Source organism: Fringilla coelebs (assembly GCF_963513975.1).
Source record: "Fringilla coelebs genome assembly, chromosome: 1".
In the NCBI taxonomy this organism is placed as follows: Eukaryota; Metazoa; Chordata; class Aves; order Passeriformes; family Fringillidae; genus Fringilla; species Fringilla coelebs.
In genome coordinates this window covers 153,253,297-153,268,218 of record NC_140028.1, presented here as the reverse complement: position 1 = coordinate 153,268,218, position 14,922 = coordinate 153,253,297, and the positions used below count along the sequence as shown (strand labels likewise).

Here is a 14,922-nt window from a genome sequence, read left to right as displayed (position 1 = left end):
TTATCTCCTTGGCTGCAGATAACACACACAGGGCAACTTATGGAAAAGAAACCGTATATACAGAGTGTCCATATAAATATTTCCAATGTACATTTTATACACAAGTGACAGAGACATTCCATAGCAGTGTCTAAAGCCTTGAGGTTCCAGCATTCAGCTAGAGGCTTGACCCCAATGCAAAGAGAGATGCTCCTCTCCTCTCCTCTTGCTCAGCTGGAGACCAGCCCCACCTGGGCAGCAGCAGAAGCCAGCAGGAGGCTCTGATGGAGACACTGTGTACGGCTTGGAGCTTTAACCTGGAAGGACAGTGACTCTACAGACAGACAGACAGAGCTGGGGATCCCGAGGTGACCATCCTCTAGTTCAGCAGGGAGCCTGAGGAGGCCTTTGTCCAGGGGCAGTGCTGGGGAGGTGCACCCTTGCGTCAGCACCTGGGGAGCAGAATGGGTGCGTGCAGCCCTCCTGCACTGGCCAGAAGCAGAGGAGCACAGGGGGTGCAACGGAGAAACACCCACCTCCTGCTGCCCCCCACCTCAGCACTGCACTGGGGGTGAGGCAAGGCCAACACGGAGGGAGAGCAGGAAGGAAGTGACTACACCAACCTCCTTGAGGGAGCAGGCACAGCCATCAGCCTCCCTGGTGCTGCTGTGCAGGGGAGACCGCACACCTGAGCTGCCCCCAGCCCCTGCTTTATCTACAGATGTGTGGGGGGAGCAGGAGACACTGCCTCCCCATCCACGTACCGGTCACGAGAGCAGGGTGCACTGGAGCCACCCTAGTGATTGTGCAGGAGCCCCTCACAAGCTGCCAGCACTGGGTCTGCACAGCCGCACGGCCAGAGGTGGCTGGAACCAGCGCAGAGGAGCACGATCTGGCTCCCAGCCTCCTCCTGGGTGGAGCGGGGGTTCTGCTGGGGGCAGGCACCGTGGGGCCCATCTGTGTGGCTCTCAGAGCTGTTCCTGCAGCCCTGCTCCACGACAGGGCTGGAGGGCAGCTGTGCATGAGCAGAGGGCCGTGCCGGGCTAGCCCATGCCAGGGCTGAGCTCCACAGGGGCAGTGAGCAGAGGGCCGTGCCGGGCTAGCCCATGCCGGGGCTGAGCTCCACGGGCACAGCAAGCAGGGGGCTGTGCCGGGCTAGCCTGTGCCAGGGCCGGCGCTGAGATCCGTGGGCGCGGCGTTGTTGTTGGCGTTGGCGTTGCGGCGGGGCAGGCTGGGGGTCAGCGTGGCGGCGCTGTCGTTGGGGCAGCCGTGCTGCAGCAGGATGTCGATGCACTCCTGGCTGCCTGCCCGCCGGGCGTAGGCCAGCGGGGTCAGGCCCCGAGCGTCCCGGCTCTTCACATCCACTCCATACTGTGCAGGAGACAAGCAGCTGGTCAGTGCTACCTGGGAACTGTGTGCCCGGGACAGGCAGGGGGCAGAGAGTGGGAGGCTGGGCAGGGAGAGGGGGTCAAAAGGGTGGGCAGGTCAGTGCCAGCGGGCATGTGGGGAAACCCACGGAAACAGGACAGATAAAGGTAGCAGGGAGGTGGGGAAGCACCGGGATAGCACCAGAAGCACTGCAGTGGAGGTGCAGGTTCTGTCTTACCCAGATGAGCAGCTGCGTGAAGACCACATTGGCCATTGCGCAAGAGAGATGCAGCGCTGTGCGCCCGTCTCCGTCTCCGTAGGTCTCATTCACTTCCTCCTTGGTGCCATGGGCCAGGAGTGTCACCACCAGCCGCAGGTCATCCTCCACCACGGCCCGCAGCAGCTGCTGCCCCAGCGGGATGTCAGACTGGGGCAGTGGGGCCAGGAAGAGCTTCTGCTCATACTTGGCCCGGATCCAGCGCTCCTTCTCCTCCCTGCCAGACAGGACATTGTCACAGTCACATTTGAGACAGTTTGCCTGGGCCCCGTGCACAAAAGCACATGAGCATCAGCACTGCCATGTGAAAATACTTGTGTGGGCAGTGAACATCTGTCACATCCAGGTATGTTCTGCATAGCCCTTGCCATGCCCCTGTGCCCACAGCTTCCTGAGATTCTGTCATCCCACTCTGGACACCCTCCTGACACCTGCTCCACTCACTGCCCCTCCTTCAGCTCCCTACGCACACCGTGTGCTTACAGCCATGCCCGCACAGCAGCAGCAGTGTCCTGCAGCCAGCCCCCGCAGCTGTCCGTGTGCAGCTCCGGCTGCAGCCCTTCACCCCCGGCGCTGTGGGCCCGTGTGGGGCAGCTCGGGGACCGTCCCTGCCCCAGGCCTGTGCGCGGGCCATGGCCAGCGGCAGGAAAAGGCCAGCGCCGCACACGCCAGCCCAGTGCCACGGGAGGCACCTTATCGCTGCCGCCGTCCCGCCTGGTGCAGACAAAGGCTGTGTCCGCGTCCGTCCCGCCGGGGCGGCGGATCGATGCGCGCCGTGCCCCGCTATCTGCTGCCATTCTCTCCATCAGCGGCTGGCGGGCGGCCATCAATGGCGCGGCGCGCATGCGCGCTGCCGGCGGGCCTGACCCGCGCCCCGCCGCTGATAAGCGCAGAATGGGCTCTTGTCGGCCTGAGTGACAGCGGAGCGGCTGCGATCGGGACAGACAAGGGCTGAAAGGGACAGGCCCTGGGGACCCCCACCACGCCGCCAAGCCATCTCTGTTAACCCCTTCGGCTTCGCAGCCAGCCTCAGCTCTCGGGAGTCACGGCACGGCTGCGGCGGAGCCCCAGTGCCCTGCCAAGGGGGCAGGACAGGGTGGCCGGTGCCTTGGGCAGGCAGGAGCCCCAGCACTGGGGCATCTTGAGGAATCCTGCCTGCCCCAGTGGCTGCTCCCAACCCCTGCAGTGCCACCCAGCCCTCCTGTGCGGTTCCCAAGAAGCATCTCTGGGGTTCACCACCTCCCTTACCGACTGCTCTCGGGCGTGGGCTTGGGGCAGCCCTCCACCATTCCCTCCCAGACAGCGTTTGCAAGGGCGTTGCCGATGGCCGTCATGACCATAAGAAGCTCGCTAGGCCAGTCATCCAGGTCCAGGGAGCGCACACGGGACAGGTGGGTGCCCAGGTTGCGGTGGATCCCGGAGCACTCGATGCACATGAGAGCGCCCAGGTTCAGACTGGCCCAGTCCGGATCTGAGGGCAGCAGGATCAGTGGGGGAGAGTTAATAACCTGCCCAGATTCACCAGCCCGTCTCCTGCGGCTCAGGCTCGTATCCGCAGGCACCTGCCCGGCAGAGCCCTTCCCAGCTCGGTGTCCGTGGGAGAGGCCAGGCCCTCAGGCTGGCCCCTGAGGGGTCAGAGCAGGTCCACTGCAGGAGAGGGCAGGCCAGACACACAGAGCAGGTCTCTCTGGGCTGAGAGAGGGGGTGCTGGGGTGGCTGGAGCCCCCTCCCCTCCCGCCCAGTGTATCATCTCTTACTGGGTGCGTCGCAGTCCACGCAGAAGCTGTTTCCCCGTGCGGTGCGGACGGCCTGCATGGCCTGCGCGTCACCCTGGCTGCCCAGCCGAGCCTGCAAAGAACCCCACAAGGCCCCTCACTGCAGGCCAGCCACCCTACCTGCACCCTGCATCCCTCCTGCCATGCCCTGCCACATTCCACCAGGCTGGCCAGCGTGGGGGCTTCTGACAACAGGATCTGGAGTGCCAGAGGAGCAGGGGACAGCAGGCCAAAGTGGGGAGAAAGGGCAGAAATGTCCAGGGAGGGAATGAACCATGCAGGATCCAGCCACATGGGATGCAGAGTACCCTATGGGGCTAGAGCCAGACAGAGAAGAGGTGACAAGAAACCCTGAGGAACTGCACAGTCCCAGGGACAGGACTGAACTCCCACTGGGAGGAGAGGGATCCCACATGATTCAGCGTGGACAGACAGGCAAGCATGGGACATGGGGACATGGATGAATGTGGCAAAGCAGATGCCAGAGAAGATAGAACAGAAGTTGGCTAAGACCTCTTACCTTGTTTTTGCTGCTCTCACAGCCCTGCAGGCTGGCCAGGATCTGGCTCTCAATGGCTTGCACCCAGAGCTCCCGCTCCTCTGATGTTGAGGCTTCAAACAGCCACGTCTGGCCCGTCAGTGACACGATAATGAACTCAAATGGCTCATCTGGTTCTGGAACAGAAAGGTGTGCCTAACATGGGACTGGGAAGGAGGGGGTCTGCCATGGGACAGATCCTTCCATCCCCACATGGCAGGGCTGAGGCAGCAGCAGAGCCCAGGAGGCTGGGACAGGCAAGTCCCTTCTCCTTCTGCAGAGTCCTCTCCTGCAGAGAAGAATCAGAGCTCAGTGTCAGTCCTCCCTCCTCCCTCCCTCTGCCCCTCGCAGCTCCGCTGGCTTGTGGAGCTCTCCCTGCCCTGCGTCCCACCCTCAGAGAAGCAGTGGAATCGGCTCCTCCACGGGGCTGGTGCCTGCAGACAGCCCCAGTGCCAGGGCTCAGTGCCCGCCCTGGACGGGCCCTGCGCACGGAGGGACTGAGTTCAGGAAGGGCAGCCTGTGCAGCGGGCTCAGAGGCAGCTCCTCACCAAGGCCTACAAGGCGTTCTGCCCTGCTAACACCTGCCAGCCCGGCTCTGCCTCACACGGCCCCCCACGGGCACAGTTCATGGGGTGTCGTGTCAGCCTCACACCCAGCACCAGCATTTACCTTTTATTGCCAACTTCAGTAGTTAGTGCAGTAAATGACTTAACTAAGCGGGGCCTGAATGGAATGACTAATAAACGTTATGTCACAGCACACGCTTCAGCTCATAGCAAAATGATTTGTAATTACCTAATTAGCGTTATGCAAATAACACCCTCATCTCCATAATGTGCCTTCCCAGCTCTCTATTAAAAGCAGGGAGTCAACTGCTCAGCTCCAGAGACAGCACGGAGGCCGAGGGGCCTCTGGTCCACATCAAGACAGAGCTGCGCTGGCCTCAAGCCTGGCAGGGTCTGCACACCAGGCATGATGTGGGGAGGTGAGCAGGGGAGTCTGGAGGAGTTTGAGGGAGGTCCCCCTCCTCTCCCTCACTTCTCTGCAGCACAGAAGGCTCTCACTGCAGAGGGAAGCAGCAGAAAGGCAGGGACCAAGGAGCTGCACAGCCCACAGTGAATGGCTGCAGAAGCCCCTGGCTGTGTCCCACCAAGGGCACAGCCACCCTCAGCTACTGTGGGGCCCCCTGGGCCCATCTGAGCCAGGCTGTGTGCAAGAACATCCCCAGAACGCGGTGCAGCCTTGGGAAGCCTCCTTAGGAGAGCCAGGTGCGTTGGGCACGATGGGAGTGCACAGCCCTTGCTCCCGGGCTCGTGGTCAGCACCTGCACTGACAACCACCAGGCCTGGAGACCAGCAGTGCTTGTGAACTGCTGCAGGAGCACAAGGCTGGGTCTCCACACCATCAGAGCCTGGGGATGACTCCAGCACGAGGGCTTGTCCTGGCTTGCCTTTCCCAGATAGGAAGGCAAGGCTCTATTACTCATTTCACCCTAAATCAGCCTGGGACTACTCCTCTGGGGAAAAATGTCTGCAACTGCATGTGTCCTGCTGGAATGAGAGACTGAGCCCTCAGGAGGATGACAGACTGCAGGGAGGGGGTAGTTAGCCACTCTGCTGGACTCTCCCCTCTGTGATGCACAGGTGTAACTGGGACATCCCACTTGTCCAACACTTTCCTCCAGCTCTCAGCTGCAGGAGAGACCCCACAGACATCAAGCTCAAGAACAAGATTCTTGAAAAATATACAGCTGCCAGCCTGTGAATACTGGGAGAGGAAATAACCAGGCAACAGCCAGGCTAGCAGGCATTGCCTCCTTTGCTTGCTGGCACCAGCCTCTGTGAGTGCTGCCAAGGCCTGGCACGGGCAGGGAGCCCCCAGACTGCAGGGGAGCCAGGACCATCCCCCCACAGCCACAGGACTGGTGGCCGCTGGGGCTGAGCACTACCAGCCAGGAAGGAATGAGCAGCAGCTCCCGGGGGCTGCAGGGAGCATCTGCAGACAGTGCTCCTGGGGGACCCTGACACATCAGAACAGTCCCTGTTCTCAAACCTCATCCTGCCTTGGTCTGAGCCACCTGTGGCTGCTGCTGCTGCTGTGTTGCTGAGCCCAAGCCAGATGCCTGGGCTGGACGAGGACAGCCCAGGCAGCAGGACGAGGACATCACGGTCAGCAGGACACAGGGAGGGTTCCTGCTGTGGGCTCACACATCTCCCCTGTTCCTATTTCCTGTTTGCCCGGCACCTCCCTACCAAGCAGGCAGGCAGGAATCGCATCCCCAGCCTTCCTGCACCTGTACACTTCCCAGGGAAGAAAACGTCAGCCCTGCCTGCCCAGGGCCCTGGTGTGGGGATCATTGCTGCTCCTTGAGGCACCATGCTGGGGGTGGGGGGGGCTTGCTCCATGTGGCTCCCAGCACTCTGCTCAGGACATTCACAGTGGGACAGGAGGTTCCCTCCTTCTGGGTGAGAAATTTCTGGGGCTCCAACCTGACTCAGACGGACTTTCCTACTGTCACAGCTGAGGGACATCCCAGAGCTCTGGGGCTGCCCAGTCCCAGCCCTGGGAGAAATCCCAGTCCAACCAAAGCCCTGGCGCCAGCTCTGCAAGGCACAGGACCTCCGTTCCCTTCCTTTTTGTCCCTCCTGGATTCCAGCTTGACGCCAAACAAAGGCCCTGTTGCTCTCGGAGCCCGGGAAGAGCTAACAAAGGACCACAGCTTTTCTGCTGTGCTGTGGCAAATTCCCCACCTCACAGTGCAGGACAGCACTATGGGGCTGATCTCTGTGGAGGCCTCAGCACAGCATGATTATGACAGAAGAGTGTGGCACTGCAGGGTCACACCCTGGATTCACATGTGAGGACCAGCAGAGCTGGGAAGGGAATCAAGGACTTGCAGCAGCTTTGAACACTGTGCACACCCACCTTCTGGGATGGTCTAGGACCAGTTCCTGAGCTCCTCAGGGCACCCATACAAGTTGAATCAAGCAGTTGTTTTAGGGAAAGCACTGGGTATTCTCAGCTTATTCTGGGGAGAGGCACAGGTTTCCAGTGTGGCAGGGCCATTTCTGGTCAGATGAGAGGAAGGCACCAAGCAGATTATATAAGCAGAAGGGTTTAGACTACCTCTGCTGAAGCAGAACTGGCAGAACTCCGTCCCCTGCCCTGCACATGGGCACAAGCTCCTTCTGAGGGGCCAGAGAAGTTGCAGAGCTTGCCAGCTCCAGCTGGACAGGGCTCAGACCTCAGAAGAAGCCACTCCTAGAGGAGCGGGGAGCCCTTCCCAGCTGCCTCTGAGTGAGCAGCTACCCGGGGGCAGATGGCAGAGCCTGGCCCCCAGCCCTGCGGCTGCCCCAGTGCGCTGGTGGGAGCCCATTACACCAGGTCCATTAGAATTAGTGGGCAGTGGAAATGAATGCGCTGCCTCTCTCTCTCCTGATGATTTTTTGATGATGTTTTAAAGACTGAGCTCCGTGAAGAGTTGCTGAGCAGAGTGGTGTGAGCCGGCTCTGCTAATGGGTGTTAACCCCACGACCCCTCTTCCAACACTGCCCTGGAATGAGGGCTCTGAAGAGGAGCAGGATTAGGGAGGGCATGGCCGGGACAGCAGGGCCACGTGGCACCCAGAGCCCAGCAGCAGCCAAGACCATGGGCAGGGTCTGCAGGGGAGAAGCAGCCCAGGGCAGTCACCCTCCCTCTGCCAACAACCCAGCCCAGGGGGAAGAACCATGGGGCTGCCAAGAATGAGGAATGGAGACATCCTCTGTGAGACCAAAGGAACAGCAGGAGAGTATGAAGTGCCCACTAAGATGCAAGGGAGCTTGCACCTGCTGCTGAAGGCAGCCCTGGGGGCAAGGGTGCCCAGTAGAACAGCATGTCCCACTGACACCTGTGGGATGCCAGAGAGGAAAAGGAAGGGGAGCAGCAGTGACACAGAGTGTTGCCTTCACAGCTCATGCCAAGCCCCCTCTCTATGCTCGGAGTATGGGGAAGTACAGCTCTGAGCACAAGGGGTACACTGGGGAGCTAAAAACGCCTCAGCTTCAATACAGGCCTGGGGCAGAGCTTGGTCCTGCTCTGCAAAGGGCTCTGGCTACACCCTGCACTGGCGCCCAGCCCAGAGAGCCTCCTGTAGGGACCCTGACATGGAGCCACAGGAGCAGTACTTCCAACTCCCATGGACACCCTGCTTCTCCGTGGGGTGCACCCAGGCAGCGTGCTGCCCCAGGGAGCTGCAGTGGGACAGGCTGGCCCCATGCCTCACCCCTACCCAAGATGCCCCCACAGAGGTTGGGGCAGCAGTCTCAGGGCACAGGCAGCAATAAGGGGGGCTGCTCCCCTGTCCCAGAAGCACCAGGATACGAAGCAGCTCTGTGAGGACAGAGGACAGAGCAGTGTCCCTCTGGTCCCCACTAAGTGCAGCAGAGCTGTGCTCCCAGCATTTGGACATGGCACAGCAATTCTCTCTCTACACAGGGCACTGGACAGAGCTCCCCCACGCCAGCCCAAAGGCCCAGGGCAGCACTCTCTTCCCTCGTGGGAAGGGGGAGTTCAGCACAGGGGATGGCAGGAGCACCACCATCCCAGCACACCAGGCAGAGAGCCTTCCATGCCAGACAGCTTCCCAGCTGGCTCCTTCCTGAGTAGATGGGTGCAGGATAGTGCAGGACACCTTCCCTGCATCCCGGCAGGTCCAGCAGAGAGGAACAGGATTCCACTCAACATCAGCAGCACAGGAAGCAGAGCTGGCACTGAGCCCCACTCCTGAAGCAGAAGTTTCCTCCGTCACCTCTGCTCTTCACCATCTCCCAGTCACATCCAGCCTCTCCCTGCATAACGTCCTTCTCTCACTCCCATCCCTTCTCCCACTTTGTGCTGGCATAGTAGAAGTGCCTCCAGAGGTCCTGGAGAGCGGGTAGTCATGCGGGGGGGGGGGGGACGGACGCCTCCAGCATGTGGTGCACACAGCAGGACCTAGGGCAGGTTCTTTCAGACCTGCAGGGAGACCCTGGCCCGCAGCTCTGCTCTCTGGCTGCCAAGCCTGTGAGAAGGGTCCTGGAGCAGGGCAGCCGGCAGCCCCTGGCCTCGGGTGCTTGTTTGCAAGCTGCGACTGTACCATATCATTATGAGGTGTTTGGGATATCAACAAATTAGCAGGCGTCTGGGAAGAGAAGGATGCAGCACCATTCGTAAATGTCAGCTCGCTACCTCCTCATTTTGCAGATCATTAAACCCAATATTCCCAACCTGTATTAGTGCGACAGGGACAGGCCCTCCGCGGGGACAGTTGCCAGGAGAGCGCAGCAGGAGCAGCACTATGGAGACCCCCCAGTGCTGCTGTCCCGGTGCCCCCAGGGCTTAGAGTGCCCCAGGCTGAGCTGGCAGTGACCACCAGGGATGGCGTGGGGCTGGGGGATGGCAGCAGCATGGGACTCGAGCATGGAGGGACACACTGAGCTGTGCGAGGGGGCATACGGTGGGGTCCCAAATGTGTGTGGCACGTAGGGGGAAGGACAGTGTCAGGAGGAGCACGTGCTCTCAAGGGCCACCACAGGTACACAGGGGTGTGCAGGGGGGTCATGTAAGGGTCCAACAGTGTCATTTCTGTGTACATGGCACAGAGGATGCAATCCGGGGTGCAGCATATGCACAGCGGGCGAGGCCTGGGGGGTGGCAGAAGGGCTGGGGGGTGTGTGCAGCCATCAGGGAGGCAGGTCACAGAAGGGAGGGGACAGATAGCGTGGGCTTCATGGTGTGAGCAGAGGCTTGTGGAAGGGTCAGGGCTGCGCACACGAAGGTCTCTCAGAGGGGTAACATGGAGCTGTGCGAGGTCCCCAGGAACCACACACTGAAGGGGTGGAACCGGATGGAGACAGGGGACCAGCTGAACCACAGAGATGCCCAGCACAGGCTGCCTCCCTCCCACCAGGACTGAGCAGGGAGCTCCAAGGTCCATAATGAGCTGGAGTGACTTGTTAGCACTGAATTAAGAGGCTTGGTGTAAGGAAGCACGCGGGTGACACAAGCTGTGTGGGGCAGGCGGGAGCTGAGCGATAGCAGCTGGAATCCCCAGCAATCTGGTGAGCACGGCTCAGCCTCACACTCCTGGCTTGCCACGATCGGCCTCGACAGCCCCTGACAGTTGGCATTAATCACGCACATCGCCCCAACACAACTCTTTACTGGCCATCAATTTCCTGTGGGTTTTAAAACTAAAAAACAAAGACAAAACCGCGTCGTTTGGCCGCCACTGAGAAGCACATTAAGGGGCTGTCAGCTTCTCGCCATGCACCCTGCATCACTCTTTAAGCACATGAGAAGTTCATTATCCCCGGAGCTCTGGCAGCCATGGGGAAACTGGAGCAGGGAGCGTCGCAAAGGTGCTGCTGCCCTCAGCCGTGTCTGCTGGCTCTTTGGCTCTCCTGGAAGCACGAACAGGGGCCGAGGGTCCAGGCCAAGAGGAGTGTGGCTGCAGGGGGGCTGTGGGCTGCTCCACGGCAGGACAGGGCACTCCTGGCCACAGAGCTTTTCTGGGAACTGATAAGAGCAGACTTTCCTGATGGTCCTTGCGGGATGACACTGCACCTACATCATGGGGATGAGCATCTTCATCCCCTGACAGCCTGACACACATTTGGCAGCCTGTGGGTGCTCCCTGACAGCCTGAGCTGCACTCCCCAGTTTGGTGACATCTCCGGCAGCCCAATCCCACGCCTGCCATAGTTTGCGGATGCTCCCTGGCAGCCTGACACAGAGCTCTCTTTAACATGAGCCCATGTAAAAAAGCAACAGCTCGTTTGATTTATGATACTTCAGAACAACTAAGATTCAATTGCTCTGCACGTCCCTGGCTCTGATTACCTCCTAAATGAGATAAACTGATGGCAATTTATCCCCAGACCTCACCAACTTTCCCAGGATGCTAACCTGAGCTGCTCGTGCCTAGCTCACCGGCGTGGGGCGGGTGGAGGCAGGTGCAGGCAGCCTGAGCACAGTCCAAACCTGCTCCCTCACATACCCCCAGGGCTGCGCCTGCCTGCAGGGATGCTGTGACAGAGGCTGTGCCTGGCACCCTGCCTGGCCCCATGCAGCTCCTGGCGGATGGGAAGTTTTGGGGGGTTCCTCCACAGTACTCCCAACACCAGGGTACAGCCACACTGACGTGAGCTATCAGAAAGCAGGGCTCCTCACTGGGCTGTCCCCACACTCCTGCCAGGACAGTGAACCTCCATAGAAGGATGAGCACCACAAGAGGACAGCAGCTCAGCCACAAGGGATGGCAGCTCTGCCACAGGGCCCAGCAGCCCCGCTCCTGGCACAGCAATTTCAGACTTTCACTGTGCTGACGATGCAGAAGCAAAAATCTCAAATTATCCTGCTCTGAAAAAACTGTCATAACTGTTCAAAGCAGCTAAAAAAGATTCAAGGGGGGTATCAGTCATACTTATGGACACCAGTCCACGATACAAACCACTGGCCATGCCCATGGTGTAGGGCAATGCTCAGCCCAGGGTTCACAGCTGGACCATTCAGACATTGGGACGGGACCTCAAGCGGAGGCTCAGCACGTCCTTGTGCTTGTTGCCAGTCTCTGCTTGGCACGTAGGACAGTGACCCATCATGGGTGGCCACCTGAACACCAGTCCCAGAGTCACTCACTCCTCTGCCTTTGTCCTGGCCTGCTGGTCTTGCTGATGAGCTGCCACAGTGTCCAGAGATGCATCAGTTCTTGGAACAGTTCCGGAGTTCAGAGCAGGAGAGAGACCAACCAAGTCACTCACAAAGGTACCAGGGCAGGAGCTGTGCAGCAGGCACATGGCAGGGGGGGCAATGGAAAGGATGTGTGACCCAGCTCCATAATTCCTACTGAGCACAGGGAAGCACATGGTCCTCTCTTGAGGATGTCCCCCTCATGCCAAAATGGGGCACACAGCTCTTTGCCGGTGGCACTGGCTAAAACCAAGCTGGGAAGCTCTAAGTGCAACAACAGTGGCTGCTCCCATGGACTCGGAGCATGGCTCTGCTGGCACGCACGCTGCTCACAGCAGCAGGTCCTGTTGATGCAATTTGCAATATACTAGATTCTTTTAAGAAAGAAAGGCGAGTTCAGTTTGTCAATAGCTGACCAAAAGCCAGACACCCACCCTGCAGCAGCCCACAGCACCACTGTGCCCCAGCACAGGTCTGGGAGCAGCTGGTTCTGCCAGCTCTGCCCCAGCAGCACTGAGCTGGCAGGTGCTGCCCCGCTCTCCCAGACAGGCTGGGTTCACACTGGAGACGTGGAGGATGGGCTGCCTGTGTGCCTGTGGGTCACGGGTGCCCCCTCTGCTGTGCTGTGCTCTCCTCACCCTCCCGTGGTGCTCGCAGTGCTCCTTCCCACTGCAGCACCAGAGCAGCTCAGCCGCCTGCTGCCAGCACTATGGCACCAGCAGCACTGCAGACCACGGAGTGGGGGCTCCTCCTGCTCCCAGGACTGGCGCCAGAGGTTCTGACAGCACGAAGATGCACACTGTAGGAAAAACTTACACTGCTAAAACACCTGATAGGGCTTTAAATTAACTATATCAACCTGAGATACTTCAGGTAAGACACACCTCTGCCCAGCTCACCACCCCAGCCAAGGACCAGTGCAGGAAACAACAAAAATACTCTGATGCCCTCATGCCCACCCCATGCCTCCACCCCCATCCCTCTACCTTCCAGAGATGCTGCCAAACCAGGAAGGACAGAAAGAGTGAGCATGTGTCTGAAAAAACATCCCTATGAGATATGGAAAACCTGGGATTGCTCAAGGACTCCTGTCCTGGGCACACAAGGAGAAGGGTGACAACGCTCCAGCCTGTGCATCTGGGAGCAGAGGGCCGGGAATTCTGCCAAGCACGCATGTGTTGTTGAAAAGGAACTAATCACATTTCAAGACTCCAAGCAGTGGTTAGTCCGTGTTACTGCTTCATAAAAGTGTTCCCACATTAAATTCCCTTTTCCACTAGGAAATGGCATCCCATTCTGTGCAACATCAGGTCCCAGCCTCGGCACCTCCCACACTCTGTGAGCTGCACTGAGCGGCCACAGGACCAGACCTCCTCTGCAAGCACTGGCACATCAGTTCCTGTGCTTCTTGGCCTTTGCTGTGGACAGCTGAGAGCCCTCATGTCCACATCACAAACCCAATCATCACACCAAGGACCTCCTTTACAACTCTCTTAGCATTTTATTTACAGGGCAGGACACACTACTTCAGCACATGCTTTCTCAGTCTCACATGTGGGGGTGCAAAACCATCCCCTCCTTCACTGACCCACTATTTGTACAGGGAATGAGCCTCTCCTTTTGTCAAGCACTGGGCTGAGAACTGCAAACCAATTTGGGCAAGGCAACAGTGGGTCTGAGGAGGCAACACACACACAGCTAAGAAAGAAGTGCAAATACAGGCAACGCTTCTTGCTATCATGGGACACCAGTCTGACAGACTCAAACAATGCTCAAGGTTCCTCAATCAACCACCACAGAGGGGAAGCCTGTCTTAGACTTGTGCATTTCAGATGCAGACAGCTACAACAGCAAAAAAACCCAACAGAGCTGCCCAACTCTGCACATCATCAAAGCAATGATTCCAAGAACAAGAACTTGAGCTGTTCTGCTATGGGACACCTGGGCTGCTGGACTGTAGGCAGAGAGGTGATTTGGAGCAAGGTGCCAGGACAGCTGCAGCACCTTCAGGTACAGACAAATATTTCCTGGTTTGTTTTGCAGCAACTGTTAACTTCAAACACTTGTACTGAAACCTCCTCCCCTCTGAATTACATCTTTGCTTTGGTTCACTGCAGAAGCTTATTGAGTGCTGTGGGACAGAGTGACCAAGAATAAAGTCAAATCTCACTTTTCCAGCACCTATCACAGAAGCAAGCTTTGGAGAACATGGCTGCCAGGCTCATCTCCACCTGAACAAACTTGGGGTCTTTTCCCAGCAGAATGCTTCCCCATGCCTTGCAGCCTCCCTCTCAAGCTTTGGGTCCCTCTTCAGCAACCACAGAGAGCAGAATTTCTCAACACAAAATCCATCAGTACTCTGAACATTGGGAAAACAGTGTACATGCCTTCAGCTGGGCCCCGGAAGCAGGCGAGCTTTTCCAAAAGACCCTTGGCTTGAGGCAGGTGCCCAGCAGCACGTCTTCTAAATTATGAAAGTCTGGCCAATTTACAAGTCAATGGAATTAGGTCCTTGTAGTGGAAAGTGTCTGAGAGCACACTTTAACCATATGGTGTACTCTTAGGTCTGCTGCTACAGTTAGCAATTTTAATTACCAGTGACTGTCTGAGCACACACAGGCATGCTGGTGGGTGCGCACGGCACACGGGAAATGGAGGGAAAGGCAGATCAGAGAGGCTGGTAGCTCTTTCCTGCCCCAGCCCAAGCTGCTGGGACAAGGAGTGCTCTGAGCCCCAGGTCACCACTGAGCCCCTCATGAGAAGCACTCCAAGCCCCAAGCCCTGGAGAGCACCAAGGACCCTCTGAGCAGCAGAGCTGCCCCCAGGCAGACCCTTCCTACCTTCTGCTGCCGTGTTGGGGCCATCAAGCCGAGTTGTCCCTGTGCTCTTTTTCCTGCGATGCTTTTTCCTGTTGGCATGTGGTGACGGAGGCGGCTCCAGCTTTGGGCTGGCGGCACTGGAAACGTTTGGGCTGGAGCTGAGGGAGTCGGCAGTACCGTTAGCTGGGGACAAAAATAAGGCAAGTCATGCACATGGGACAGTGACGCTTATCTTCCCAGAGACACCAAAGCGTTCTGGAGCCAGCCCCAGTACTTGGCTGGCTCGACCCACATGACCCCATGAGACAGGGCAGGACCTGCCCAGCCCCATAGCACAGGGGCACTCCCACACCCACTCCAGCTGAGGGCTGGCAGCTCCTTGGGCAGTCAGCCTGGACCAGTCTGCACTGGGACCCAAGCAGAACAATCACACAGGGGCAGTGCCAGCACCTGTGC

General features: G+C 58.8%; 1 protein-coding gene across 1 annotated transcript in view; it reads right to left on the bottom strand.

The window, feature by feature from the left end:
- Positions 1 to 14,922, bottom strand: part of AGAP3 (ArfGAP with GTPase domain, ankyrin repeat and PH domain 3) — a 110,238-nt gene continuing 95,316 nt past the window's right edge. Inside the window, exons 13-18 of the mRNA XM_084205574.1 lie at positions 14,488 to 14,649; positions 3,920 to 4,074; positions 3,382 to 3,472; positions 2,873 to 3,095; positions 1,586 to 1,841; positions 1 to 1,350 (exon numbers count right to left, since the gene is read on the bottom strand). Coding sequence (XP_084061700.1) covers positions 1,135 to 1,350; positions 1,586 to 1,841; positions 2,873 to 3,095; positions 3,382 to 3,472; positions 3,920 to 4,074; positions 14,488 to 14,649 — 1,103 coding nt within the window. The 3' untranslated portion in view covers positions 1 to 1,134. The remainder of the gene's footprint in view (positions 1,351 to 1,585; positions 1,842 to 2,872; positions 3,096 to 3,381; positions 3,473 to 3,919; positions 4,075 to 14,487; positions 14,650 to 14,922) is intronic.